The following is a 13432-nucleotide window of genomic DNA, read 5'->3' on the forward strand; positions in this document are numbered from 1 at the left end:
AGAAAAAAAAAAAAAAAAAAAACTTTATACAGGATTCAATAAAACACTCAAGTGTAAATTTTGGGTGAACTTGATATGTGAATTAATCTAAAAAAAAGCTGTAAAGGGAGAAATAAAGACTTCTGATGAATGGGAGCTAAAGTAATTTTTGCAATGAATTCGTTAAAAAATAAATAAATAAATAAAAGCTGAGATTTTATTACCTACTAAGTTAGGTTTTGATATTTTCATGGCTGCTGGCAAAAGACATGAGAGTCCTCATCGGACACAAGCACTCGACTGCAGCACCACTGCTGCTGGGTGTCACAGTGACCTGAGTCCTAGCCCTGAAGGGTAGGAAGAGGACCCAGGGGAAACTGCTCTTGTGCCGGGCTGGACCATAGGTTAGGAACCCTGAGCTCAGGCAACCGACACCTTTATTAAAAACGGGGTGTTAGCACACCTGCGTCACTGCCATCACACGAAATGTGGGCAAAACCATCCCACAGTGCGAGGCCAGCTGTGTCTCCAAAGCTGTGTGCTCCAGTATGGTGCTGAAAATACACTCCAGTCCAGGACAAAGGCAGGCTGGGTCTCTTCTCCAAAGACATGGGAATTCACGAGGTCCCTGCAGAACTGTCACACAACAACACCCTTGTTTTCACACTGTCTTGGCTTCTAGCAAATTCCCCCAGTACGCATGCTATTAGCAGCTCTCATCAATCTGACCAACAGAGGCCAGAAATATCCACTCAACCTGTCTCACGACATGTAATTAAAGGCACTAACACGGCAGGACCCCAGGCCTCAGGCCCGAATCATACTCACCAGCTCTCTGGACCCAGCCAGCAAAACATAGCTCACCACACAGCAGGGAACCTCAGAGGGACAGATGGCTTTGTCTTTAAGCATCCGCACTGACATTTTTTCCTGGCTGGGGCAATTACTGCAGGAATAACAGGACACACTAGCAACTGCACCAACTCTGCTGGCCCAAAGGAGAAATCCGAGGCATTTCTGTCACCCACAGAGTCCTGGTACATGAATTAGGGCTGACCTGGGTATTTTCCAGGGCCTTTCCTCAGTTCACAGAAAGCCCCACCCTGCCCTCGGCTCTTACAGTAGAACTGTTTTAAGTCAAGGATCCCTCTAAGAGTGGACCTGAACAATCAAGCCCTCATTTTGGAGATCGCCATAGTTTTGCGAGGGCTCCACAAGGTCTTCAGGTAATGTCTCCTGAAACACTTGGGGCCTTCGTAATCCCCAGGGTGTGTGTGCGCGCCTGGCCTCACCCAAGAAATGCATTCTCACTAACACATGATGGTCCCTGAAGCTGCCTGTAAGCATGTGGGCAAGGGGTGTCCCCAAGTGGGCCCTGCACACAGACCACAGGCCGACGGTGCCTGCAGCACAGCTGTCCAGCTGGTTATGGAGGCTACAGTCCATGGCTTGGTGAGTCTTGTTTTTAGAAAGCCTGCCTGAAGGCAGTCAGTCCCAGCTGTCCTGCTGTCTACCCAGCCAGCCAGGTGGCCTTGTCCATCCCTGGGATGCACAGTGCTGGCCACGAGCCAGGTGAGGCAGCCATCGGAGGTGCTTCTGCCTGTGTGGAGATGCAGGTGCTGGGTCTCCTCTGATGCTTGCGACAGCCTCCTCAGTATTGGTCAGAGAATGTACCCGCTCCACGGGCAGACTGGGTTCTGCTGGTCTTATCAGAGGGGCATCCCCATGAGTCATCCTAACAATCTGGAAGCCAGAAAGAGGGGTATCTTCATCCTCCTGTCTGGAGTTTTCCAAGTGGCCCACCAAAAGACAGCAAGTCACCCATGACAGAGTAGAAACATAACAAGATTCACTGAAGGGAGCCCCAAGAACTGCTTTGCATTCTGCCCCATAAGTAGAGCAGCTGGGTTCAGTTCTGAACAGCTAGGACCAGGCTGAAGCAGCAGCTGAGTGAACACCACGGGTTTCCAGGTCAACTAAATCAGCAGTTCATCAGACCTGAGTGTTGTAGGGACCTCTATGGATGAAGGGCCCCAGGGATCCAACAGCTGTGCTTGGGGTGAAGGAAGGGGGCACAAAGACAGCTTCCAGCCAGGGTGCTGCTGGGACCAGGCCACCTAGTTCTTCAACATGGCATTTCCTCTCAGCAATTGAAGCTTCCCATCTGAGTCACCAACCCTCACTGATCACCCTGAAGTGGGAAGGAACTCCATGCTCAAGAGCTACAAGACTTCCATGCGACAGACATTTGGTTTTCATGAGAGCTGGGTAGCAAGGCAATAGTCAGCTGGTAATGGTTAGCTGCTCTCAAAAGGGGTGAACCTGCAGTCAAGCTGGCCAGTGCTGAACTGCTTCCACATGACTGCTAGGCTGGGTGCCCCTCGAAGGGCGCTGTGTTTTAACTTAGCCTATAGGAAGGGCAGAGCATGCCCGGTGATGCACAACACACACTACATGTCCCAAGGGCCAAGCCTCCTTTTTCATGTAGGACCAGAGAAAAAGAGCAGATTATCATTGAACACCCACAGGAACGAGCACTGTGCATCTTCTCACTTCAAGTGACAAGTGGCTTTTGAGATTGAGGCCTTTTGCCTAGCAAGAGGGTGTCATTTAGAGTGACACTTTAGGTGTTAGAGGTCAGGGCATGGCTCTGCACCCTGACCTCCACGATGGGTATGGAGGGGAGCTCACGTACCCCCACAGAAGTGCGACACTCCAAAAGAAGCTCTTTCCCATCCAGAGGGTCCTCCTGGATACTTGTGGGCCGGGAAATTGCAAGCGTCTAACACGTCAATTCCTTGGTGTACAGTAACACCAGCACCTTGAGGTGGCCCCTCAGTGGCCCCCACCCACGATGTCAAATGTTACTTGCTTTCCTCGCATGACAAAGCCTGGCCAAGCCCCAGGAGTAGAATTCATGTGCCATCCACTTGCACAAGAATGGGAAGACTGGTGGCCTGGGTGACCATGCCCAAGACAGCCAGATAGAGATTCCCCCAGATCTGAAGTTCCCTACATTCCTGAGCTGGTGTCTCCAGCTGCAGTCCCCGGCAGGGACAGGGACAACTCCTGGGCCCTAAGCATCTTTGTGTGGGGCAGCAGAGGGGCACCAAGGGAGAGTGTGGCATCGCCTCAAGACATAGGTGCAGTGACCTTCCTGTGTGAGAGGCACAGGGCTGCTCAGCGAACTTCTTCACTCCTCTCGGGTAGCATTATCATTGCCGACATCTGCTTTGGCACGGGGCCACCTTGCGTGAGCAGTCTCAGCCACGTTGTTTTCCAGTGGGGCCATGGGGTTGCACATTTTGGCCGATCTGGGTCTGATGTACTCAGCAGGTGCTTTGACAGGCATCTGCCTTGGCAGTGGGCATGCACTGTCCCACTCGGTTTTCACTCCGCTTGCAGGCAAGAGCCTGGGAATCTCCCAGGCAGGGGTGTGGACATCTCACTTGCTTGAGTTGGGCCTCCTCCCCTCCTCCTCCTCCTCCTCCTCTTCCTCCAGGGTCACCTTCATCAGTGCTGGAAACCCGATCTGTGGAGGTAAGGGTCCCACCCCTGCTTATCTCTGCTTCCCCACAGGTGTGGGTCTGCCAGGATAACCTCCCTGGAAGCAGCCAGGATCTGCCAAGAACACAGAGCCTTTCACTGTCATCTCCCCAAGGAACTGAGATTGGCAGTAATGAGCCAGTGGGAGGCAGCCCAGCTGCTACCATCCTGCCCGAACCAGGCCCACCCCCCTTGTCCCAAGACAGCTGGCCTCAGTCCTAATAATGCGCCTGCTTTCTGGCCTGCGTGGTTGAGCTCCCTTCTCTCCTTAGCTGTTGGGAAAGGTCAGGGCTGTCTGCCCACCAGATGGGTGAGGGCATCCTCCTGCCAGAGAAGAGCTGGCCACACCAGGGTATTGTTTGGGCAGCTGTGTTTAAAAAGCTTCTTCCTGGTAGGGAGTCTGCAGTCATCCCCCTAATTCCTGTACTGCCAGGCGGACAATCTGGTAAACATGTTGGCTACTGAGCCCATGGGTTTTCCAATATTTCAATGGCCAATTCAGGAAGCCCCGTCCTCTTATTTGAGAAAATCCCATCCATGTCAGCTTTTTATCCTCATAACCAAAACTGCTAAGAATTGTGACGGGTCTGCAATTTCACCTCACAAGCAAGCCAAGTGTGCCTGCTGCTTCCTGGTTGCTGGCAGAAAGCGAGACTCTGGAACCAAAGATAAAAGTGAACCAGGAGCAGCTGCAGTAACCAGAGCACCAGCACTTCTCATTCCAATTTGTAGAGCTGAGGGTTCCACAGGATGACAGACGGCCAGGCGACACCTGTGCACGTGGGAGGCTGTAACAGAGAGGAACCTTGAGTTTAGACAGCCCAATCTTTCAGGATGGATGGTGAGCAAGACGGACCCAACCTGTGGCAGAAGACACCATTTTTGTTCGTCTTCTTTCTTTTTAAATAAACAGCATTGAAAAGATAAGTCTAGAAGAGAAACAGCCAGTGCTCTGCTAGAGTGTAAATGTGTACAAACAAGACCTACGGAAAACTGTCCCTACAGATTTATATTCTGGGGAATACTAAAGGAAATGAAATTTTGCTTCGCCTGAAGCAAAATGGTATGTGGGACTTCAGATGGAGCAGTGTTTAATACAAAATTACAAGCATAGTACTGTGAGGTTTTTCATACAGTCAGTTTTCTGTTACTGGGACAAAATACCCAAGAAAGTCAACTCAAAGGAAGAGGGGTTTATTTTAGCTCAGTTTCAAAGGTCTCAGTCCAGGGCTGGCTGGCTGCTCTGCTGTGGGCCTGAGGTAAGGCAGAACATCATGGTGGGAGTGTCATCACAGCCAGAAGCAGAGGGAGGGGAAAGAAAGGGGCCGGGGACCAGAGAGTCCCGAAGGTCAGGTTCCACCATCCACTGACCTCACCTGGCCCCACCTCCTGTTTCTGCCACCTCCCAAAACGCCATCAAAATAAAATCTCACTGATTTGATGAAGACACAGTATTTGTGATCCAATCAATTCCTGAAAGACCAGAAGGTAGCAATCAGGATTTCAACATAATGATCCTTTTGGGGAGACATTTCAGACAATAGCCATCACCAGTATGTATATATAAAGTAAGAAAAAACTGAGTGATAACATTAACATTTGTGTGTTTTTTTTGTTTTTTGTTTTTTTTTTGTACCAGGGATTGAACTCTAGACCTTGTGTTTGTGAGGCAGGCGGTGGAACCACTGAGCTAAATCCTCAGCCTTATAATTTTTAAAAAACTTAGTACATGTGTAGTACATAATGTTTACATTCCTTGTGGAGAATTGGTACATATACCCAACATCCCAATTACTTTTTAAAAATCCCCTTTTCCTCTCTTCCCCCCTTTTCCTTAAGCTTGTGTGTCTGATGTATTTCACTTGACATTATGGCCCCAAGTTGCGTCCACTTTCCTACATGTGACTCAAGTTTATCTTTATGACCAGTTAGAGGCCAGTGAAATCCTAAAAAAAGAATTCAATAAAAACAATAAATTATGGCTTGGTAGCCCTCATGAATACATATATGCAAAAACCCTATGTTAAAATATTAGTAAACAGAACCAAAAGATATAAAAAAGTATAATGTGATCAAATGTGGCTAATTCCAGAAATGTAACATTAGTTTAACATTACAAAAAAAAAGTGCACTGTCATGTGACAAAAATAAAAGCAAAGCCATGTATTTTAACAGATGCAATAAAAACTTGAGAAATTAAAAAACTCGATGAATACAGATATTCATGTTCATGTATTAAAAGAACAAATACTTTTAAGAGTTAAATTTTCCAATCTATAGATGCAACAAACTTTCAATAATCCCACCAAGATTTTAGGTGGATACTGAAGAAAAGACATAGCATCTCACCTCTAGTCCCCCGAATTTCCTATCCTCTTCACAGGCCAAATACAACCATCCTATAGCAATAGTGCCTGTTGCCTACGACTTAAAATTTCTAGAATTCTGTAATGAAAAGATAAAATAAAAACCGGACAAAAATTTAAAAGTGAACATACAGTTTTCAAAGGATACATGAATGGCTAGTAAGCACATTAAAAAGTAATGTGTGCTGTCAATTAAAAAAAATCAAGTGATAAACATTACTTAAAACTACAGGGCTCGGGCTGGGGATTTAATTTAGCTCAGTGGTTTCGCTGCCTGCCTCGAAAGCTCAAGGACCTGAGTTTAATCCCCGGTACCAAACAACAACACCACCACCAACACCGCACAGTGCAAGTGCAATGAACTCCTGCTGTACACAAGCAGAGGCTTAAGGGAAAGATACACAACGCTAAACAACGGAGGCGCTCATGCCCTGCCGTCAGACTGTAAGATGTTACACCACGCAGGCAAAAGGTCTGACAGCATTTTATAAAGCTAAACAAATCTTACCTCATGTATGACCCAGCAACTCTAACTACCCAAAAGGAATGAAAACACTTTTCAAACATGTATTTACAGGAGCTCTGTTTATTATGCTCTCAAACCAGAAATAGCCCAAGTTTCCAACAACAGGTAACTGGATAAACTATGGTATGTACTGCATGATTCTGTTTAAAGGAAAAATTTTAAACAAGAAAGCAAGGAAACAGACAAATGAGATAAAAAAGTAAAATAGCAAGTGAAAAAAGTGTATAAAGATGTGATGGTGATTGACGCAAGTGAACTTTTTGGGGTGACTCTTAGCTTTCTACCTAAACAAGCTTCTTGGTTACACAGGGACATACATTTGTCAAGTTTGGCAATTGATTACAATTTTTAAGAGCTGTACACTGCATTGTTGGACACTTTTTTTTTTTTTTTGCTGATTAATCCATTTTATTATCAAGTAGCCACATAAACTGCCTTAGAACAGTGTCTGGTACACAATAAAGTCCATGACTGTTACAAATACTAAAATTGTTGCTATTATTATTAAACATTTGTCCCAAGATGTTTTTTTTTCAGCTTTAATTGAGTTTACTGGTACATTTTAGGGATACAGTACAGTTACATTCATTGTTGGGATCTTGTACCTATACATGACAGGTCTTGGTTCTCATTTTTCCCCTTACCCCTGCTCTCCCTTCACCCCCTCCTCCCCTCCCCATCTACAAACACTATTTCCTTCTTTTCATTATCACACATTCTTTTCTTTACTGTTGGACACTTTAAATGTGGAATACTAGTTAATGACTCGCATGCTAAATAAAATCTTTAGGGACAAGTATATCAATATTTTCACATACTTGAATGTGTCAGTAAGATGGATTGCTGGAGGGAGAGCTGGGTGAGCAGTAATGTGAGACTCTATGTAGGGAGTACACAAATGTTCACTGAAACATTCAACCTAGCTGAGCCCTCCAATGCCGAGAAAAAAAGAGAAAAATCAATATTCTTATTTTTTAAACTTAGAAAACAACAAAATAATTTATTAACAATTAGAAGTGAATTTAGTAGTCACACATTATGTCAAAAAATTTAAAAAATTAATGAATTTTTATATAGTAGCGGCACACAATTAGAAAATGAAATTGAAAATTATAATTTATAATATAGTACAAGACAAAACATTAGGAATGAATTTAATAAAAACCAACCATGACATTTACACCAGTGATAGAACATGGCTCAGATAAACTGAAGACCTAACCTGAGAAACAGCAGTTTTATAAACTGGCAGGCTCTGTAATTCAGTTGTCTGTTTTCTCCAAATTGATATACTGATACAACACGATCCAGTCACAAATGCACAAAGGCTTTTTCATAGAATTTAACTAATCAAACCTGAAGTTCAGACAGCAAAGAGCCTACAATAGCCAAAACAATCCTAAAAGAACAAAGTTCTTCAGGTCTCCCCATACCTGAACCCAAGGCTTACTATAATGTCTACACTGAAAAAGACAACAAAAGATACTGCTGCTAAGGATGTGAGTTGACTGGAACCCTCATACAATGCGTGCCAGTGTGAAAACTGGCACATGTACCCTGGAAAACGCCCGCAAGTACACTGTGAGGAATTTTACCCAGAAGAGCCAGCACATGTCCACAAGGGGACCTGAACAAGAATGCTCAGAAAGCCATAAGAGCCAGGGCAGCCTTCCGCAGAACATGTGTGACGCACATGGAGGCGCGCACAATGCGCTATGCTTTGGGTGCTCACCAGTGTTGCCCTGGGGAACACAGAAGGCGTGGCCTGGTAGAAGGAAGTTAGGCCCCTGGGGTGATTTGGGACACAAGCCCCCTGCAGTCTTTGCTTCTTGGCTGTCTCAGGGTGAGTGAAGGGCCACACAATCACCAGCTAAAAACTGCAGCTGTAAGCCAAAATGAATCTCCCTTCCTAATATGCTGATTTGTCCCAGGTACTGTGAGAGTAACACGAAGCTGGCTTGTACACAGAGGAATGCTGTTCATGATAGAAAAGGACTACAGTACTTACTACTGATTTGTGCAATAAGCTGCATGCATCTAAACCCATGTGCAGCAAAAACAAGACCAAAAAAAAAAAAAAAAAAAAAAAAAAAAAAAAAAAAAAAAAGGTAAATATTGCACAACTGCAGTTGTATGAAGTCTTAGAAAGGGTAAAACAACACATGTGTGGAAAGGAAACTGAATACCAGTTGTCCACGGCAGGGGTGGAGAGGAGGGGAAGAGTAGAAGGAAACTTCCCGGGATGGTGATGATGTGCTGCATCTCCACCGGATGGTATGACCCAGGCGTGTCACTGCCCACTGAAGAGGCAGGCCCTGCATCTCATGGAACAAACTCAGCAGAAAACCACTCGGCCGGCTTGATCTTGGCAGGACAAATGCTCCTGGCCGTGGTATCTAAAATCACTGCTGGTCTGTCAGAGACCCTCAGCTCCTCACAGTGCATCACTGAGGGTGAGGAAGGCTTTGCCAGTGTGGAGCAGAAACCTACACACCTGTGCAGATAAGCTGTGCATAAGAAGCCAACTGTTCCTTAGGAAAAGCTTTCACATCTGTAAGCTACATTACAAACTGAGTATGGGACAAATTCTGAGTAAGCAATTAAGAAAAGAAAATAAAGGCCTAGTAAACACATCGATAATATTTAACCTCAACCAAGTGAGACACATTCTCTCTCCAGAAAGCTTAGGAGGGTGTAAAGAAACTGCATCCTTCATGCTGAGGCTGTGTGAGCTGTAGAACTGAACGGAGGGCAGCTTAACAGTGAGTCCCAAAAGATTTTGAAACAATCTTACTCTATCGTATGTGAAATTAGCTCAAGAATAATTCCAAGGAAATAATAGAATGGATGCTCAAAAGACACAAGAGTGTGCACATGGGCAGACGAGGGATGCAGGGCAGGAGGAGCAACAGACAAGAGGTGGTGAAGTCCAGCAGACTGTGCTCGCTACACAGAGCTCCTGCCTGGCTGAGTCCGCCCAGAACCACGACACCTGCAGCTGGGGTATACTACATTCATTTCTTAATTTCTTCTTGAACGGTGATAGAAATATCCAGCAATGTGTTTTTAACATGGGTTGGTAGAATTAAGGTATAGGATTTTCAATAACCATGTTTTCTAGTATGTTAGTGTGAGTTTACTTTGAGAACACTATGTTATGACAGTTTATAGCAAATGTGAATTTCCATCCACCCCTTGAAAAACACACAGGGCAGTATCCTCACTGTCCCTCCTTCTCCCATCCTGAGGACACTGGATACCATGACAGTGAAATGCTTCTCAGAATATGGATACAAAGAGAGATATGTCCCTTCCCAGCCCCAGTAGGAGACCAAGAATCCTCTAAGCATAAAAGATCAGAAAACTCCCTTTTGCTAAAAGTTCCAACACCTATCATATTATCCAATGCCTTTTTTTTTTTTTTTTTTTTACAGGACATATCCAAATAAAAATGTGTTAGAATTTTAAAAAGTATAAGTCACTGAAAATTTTACCATTAAGTCATACTTCCAGTGTTTTGTTCTGAGTAAGTGTAGGCTGGTATCTGGTACAAACAATACCACTTGCTTTTCGTGTACTTGACACATCACAAACTAAATCAAATCTATATGTGTGTATCATATAAACAGTGTGGATCAGAACTTCTCCCACAGCTGCTACCACTAAAAAATAATGATACAACTTATTTCATAACAACTCTCTTATTCTTCAGATAGCTAAAAACAGAATAAAGCATTTGTTATTTCTCAATGGCAACACAAACCAAAAATGCTAAATAGAAAGCCTGAAGAAATCATAAAGAAATTCCTGTTTGGAATCTGAATGATGCTACTATGCTTTACAGTCTGGCTTTATTAAATGTATAATGACAAAGATGAAACTGTTGAGGGACAAAAATAAGCTGGGATTTCTGAGGTTGAGAATTTTCTATCTAGTTCTATTTTCATAATACAGCAGTTAGAAACTACTGTGCAATACATAAGCCTCCCCATCATAAAGTTTAAAACCCTTGCCAAAGTATTCACTTTTAAACCTCATGTTCTACAAACAATCCCAAACCAAAAGTCCAAGACATATCTAAACTAAATTAAGTACAGAGTATACCAGGCACATGGTAGTTCTTGCTGAAAGTAACACTGGTGACAGATTTCATTGATGGAATTTGATGAAAATCATTCTCCTACATTACAATCTGATTCAGAGTGGGTGTCTAGAGGAATGAGTACATGGAGCAGGGGAGGAAATGCACTGCTGTGTGCAATGTAAAAGGCTGTTCTGCAGCTCAGAAAGGACTACTCGGATCACACATGGACACAACTCACACACTTGTACTCCGACCAGGCCAAACAAAGCCTTTAGGAACCAGAATATAATTTGCTTTGGCCAGAAACTGAAACCTTTTACACTGGGGTCTCAGATGATCTATGGAAGCTGTAGGATTTTCCAACATCACAAAGAAGGTCCCAATAACCCAAATGCCACGACCAGTGAAGAATGCTTGGGGTTAGCTCAGAAACTAATGGGAATTTGCTTTCTTCAGCTGTGCCATGGATATCAGGAATGGATGTGAGCTAGACCAGAGGTGCAGAGTGGGTTTTATGAGAAAGTACGTATATTCTCCAGAGTCTATCTAGGGGAGAGACTTTAGTATGGAGGGGATAATTTCACATATAATTCTGACACAAACCACAACAGGCTACAGAGAACTGTGGAAAGGGCAGTCAGTATCTGTAGACTCTAAGTCTGATGAACATGGGTAGAGATCTGCCAGCTGGGGCATTCCAAAAATCTAGTTAGAGTCCCCCACTAGATGGATTTGCTAACCTTTAGTGAACCCTTCATTCCCTCCGTATTTATTGAGACCTTACAACACATCAAGCCTCTGGCTTTTGCTGAGTGTAACACACAACAGAAACAATTTATCTCCCCATTAGCCCATAATTCAAATAAGAACAGTAAGATGAAATGAGTGTAAAACTGTTAGGAGAAAACGAACAGGAAGAGGACAGGAAATGGCCGAGAGGTAACCAGGAGGCAAGAGCAACATGGAAACCAGAGGAAGAACATCTAGAGAGCCTGCTGTGACTTCTCAGCCTCCATAATCACATGAACCCTCACCCCAGCCTCTAATTAGTCCCCTCCCATCCATCCATCTGTCCATATCCTATTGGTTGTCTTGCTGGAAAACAATGCCAACAAATTTCTTGATACACTGCATGCAAAATACAAGACACAAAGAATAAAAGCTGATCAAGATCTGCTATAAACCTCAGTAACTGCTAAGATAGTGCTGGCGTTTATTGGGATGTGATCAGCTGGGGAAGCTCAATTTTAAGAAAGTTAAGAGGAGATGGAGAGTAGGCCATTTGACTCACACATCTAAAATTCAGCCTAAGACGTAAATGTGGTACAGGTAGGCATTAAAATCTATGAGACCAGCAGAGGAGTATGTGCAGGTAAAGACAAGGAGGAGGAGTGTGAGGGCTGTATGAACAAAGGAGAGGGGGAGGAAGAGACCCACCACGGGCGACAGTGAGAATGGTGAAGGGGGCCAAGAAGTAGGATCGCCAAAAGCCAAGTGAGACGTCAGCTACAGAGGAGTAAAAGTTATGAATCCTTTCTACTGGGAGGAAACTATAAAACTTGACAAAAATTATCAGAGTTTCAGTAAGCCAACAAAGGCAACCAACGGCCTGAGGAGCATATACTCATGATGAACGGCCACACTGCAGGCAAGAACAGCAGAAACCAGCAGTGACCAACCAGGAGCATGGGAGGAAATTCAAAGGAAGGCCCCAAAGTGAGGCAGCCATGGAGGCACTTGAACACCGCACAAGCCCCAGGGCCTGGGAGTCTCCCTGTGTGCACGTGGTAGCCACTTGGGGAGACCAGCAGAGGAAGACAGGGGGCTGCCTTGGAAGCTGCCAGAATCTCAAACGCATTCCTGACCCTAACAAATCCACTGGCAAAGGAGATGCCTGTGGGCTGAAGGCACGTGCGGTGCATACAGCCTCTGACCAAAGAAATTACACAGATGCAAAGGTGAAAGTCCTAGAAAGTCAGGCTGCATGGAAAGCTTAGGACTGGGATGGGGTGGGGAGCTGAGCAGGGAAATCCGTGGCATACAATGTAGGGGGTGTGACAGGATTCCTTGGACCACAGCCTGTTACTAACTCAGTAAGTCAGCACGGTTCTGGGCGTGGAAGACCCATTTTAAGCAGGATGGTTGCCAGAATGGTATAAGAGAACAGGAGGGAAGGATTTCAACTGATGATTTTCCTGGGAGGAGCTTCGGCTGTTCTCTTTAGAGGAGCCCCAGTATCTGCCTTCGCCTTGAGCATCATCTTCTTGCTTCTGACAGATTCTTCAGCTTTTGGCACCAACCTTTCCAACTCGGATCCTTCAGCCTCCTCATGTGACTCATAAGGGGCACTGCCTTGGGCTCCAGGCCTTCGGCTGGATCCTTTGGATCTCGAGCCTGCGGCCACATCTTTTGCACTCATCTGCCTTTGACTCTTCTGGCCTGCAGTGTCCATCCAACTTTGTAAATTTCTGTGTCCTGTGTTCAATCTGATTCAGAGCATGCACAGGCTTTTGAGGAGCTCTGCACCCCACAAGCCCTTCGAGCTCTTGTAAGAACCAACTAATACAACACACAAATAAAAACAACAATGAAACAGGGAAAAGAGTGAGTCATATTCAGTCAAAAATCACTCAGTGGAAACCATCTCTAAGTTTGCCCAGAACTTGGGTTTTCCACGGGGGGAACAAAATCGAACCAATAATGATGAATACATTCAAAGATTAAACAAAAATATTTTTAAAAAACTAAAGGAAAGCATGAGGACAACTCAAATAGGAAATAGAAACAAAGAAACTATCAAAAATATTCTAGAGTTGAAAAGTATAATAATCAAAAACAAAAACATTTCCAAGACTGATTAAAAAGAAGATCCAAAATGGCACAAGACATAATCAGTGAAATGTTGAGAGATCAACAGAATTTACCCACACT

At 44.5% G+C, this 13432-nt stretch overlaps 1 protein-coding gene across 2 annotated transcripts in view; it reads right to left on the bottom strand.

Annotated features, from left to right (window-relative positions):
- The window catches only part of Cdyl (chromodomain Y like), a 137259-nt gene that overhangs the window by 59776 nt on the left and 64051 nt on the right, over nucleotides 1-13432 (bottom strand). The window contains exon 1 of one of the 2 annotated variants that reach the window (XM_010622788.2): nucleotides 443-488. The exons of the other annotated variant lie outside the window; for it this stretch is intronic. Coding sequence (XP_010621090.1) covers nucleotides 443-481 — 39 coding nt within the window. The 5' untranslated portion in view covers nucleotides 482-488. Of the gene's footprint in view, nucleotides 1-442; nucleotides 489-13432 lie in introns of those variants that run through there. 2 annotated transcript variants of the gene reach the window in all.

This window comes from Fukomys damarensis, unplaced genomic scaffold (assembly GCF_012274545.1).
Source record: "Fukomys damarensis isolate Sample0158 unplaced genomic scaffold, DMR_v1.0_HiC HiC_scaffold_10, whole genome shotgun sequence".
NCBI classification, from domain to species: domain Eukaryota; kingdom Metazoa; phylum Chordata; class Mammalia; order Rodentia; family Bathyergidae; genus Fukomys; species Fukomys damarensis.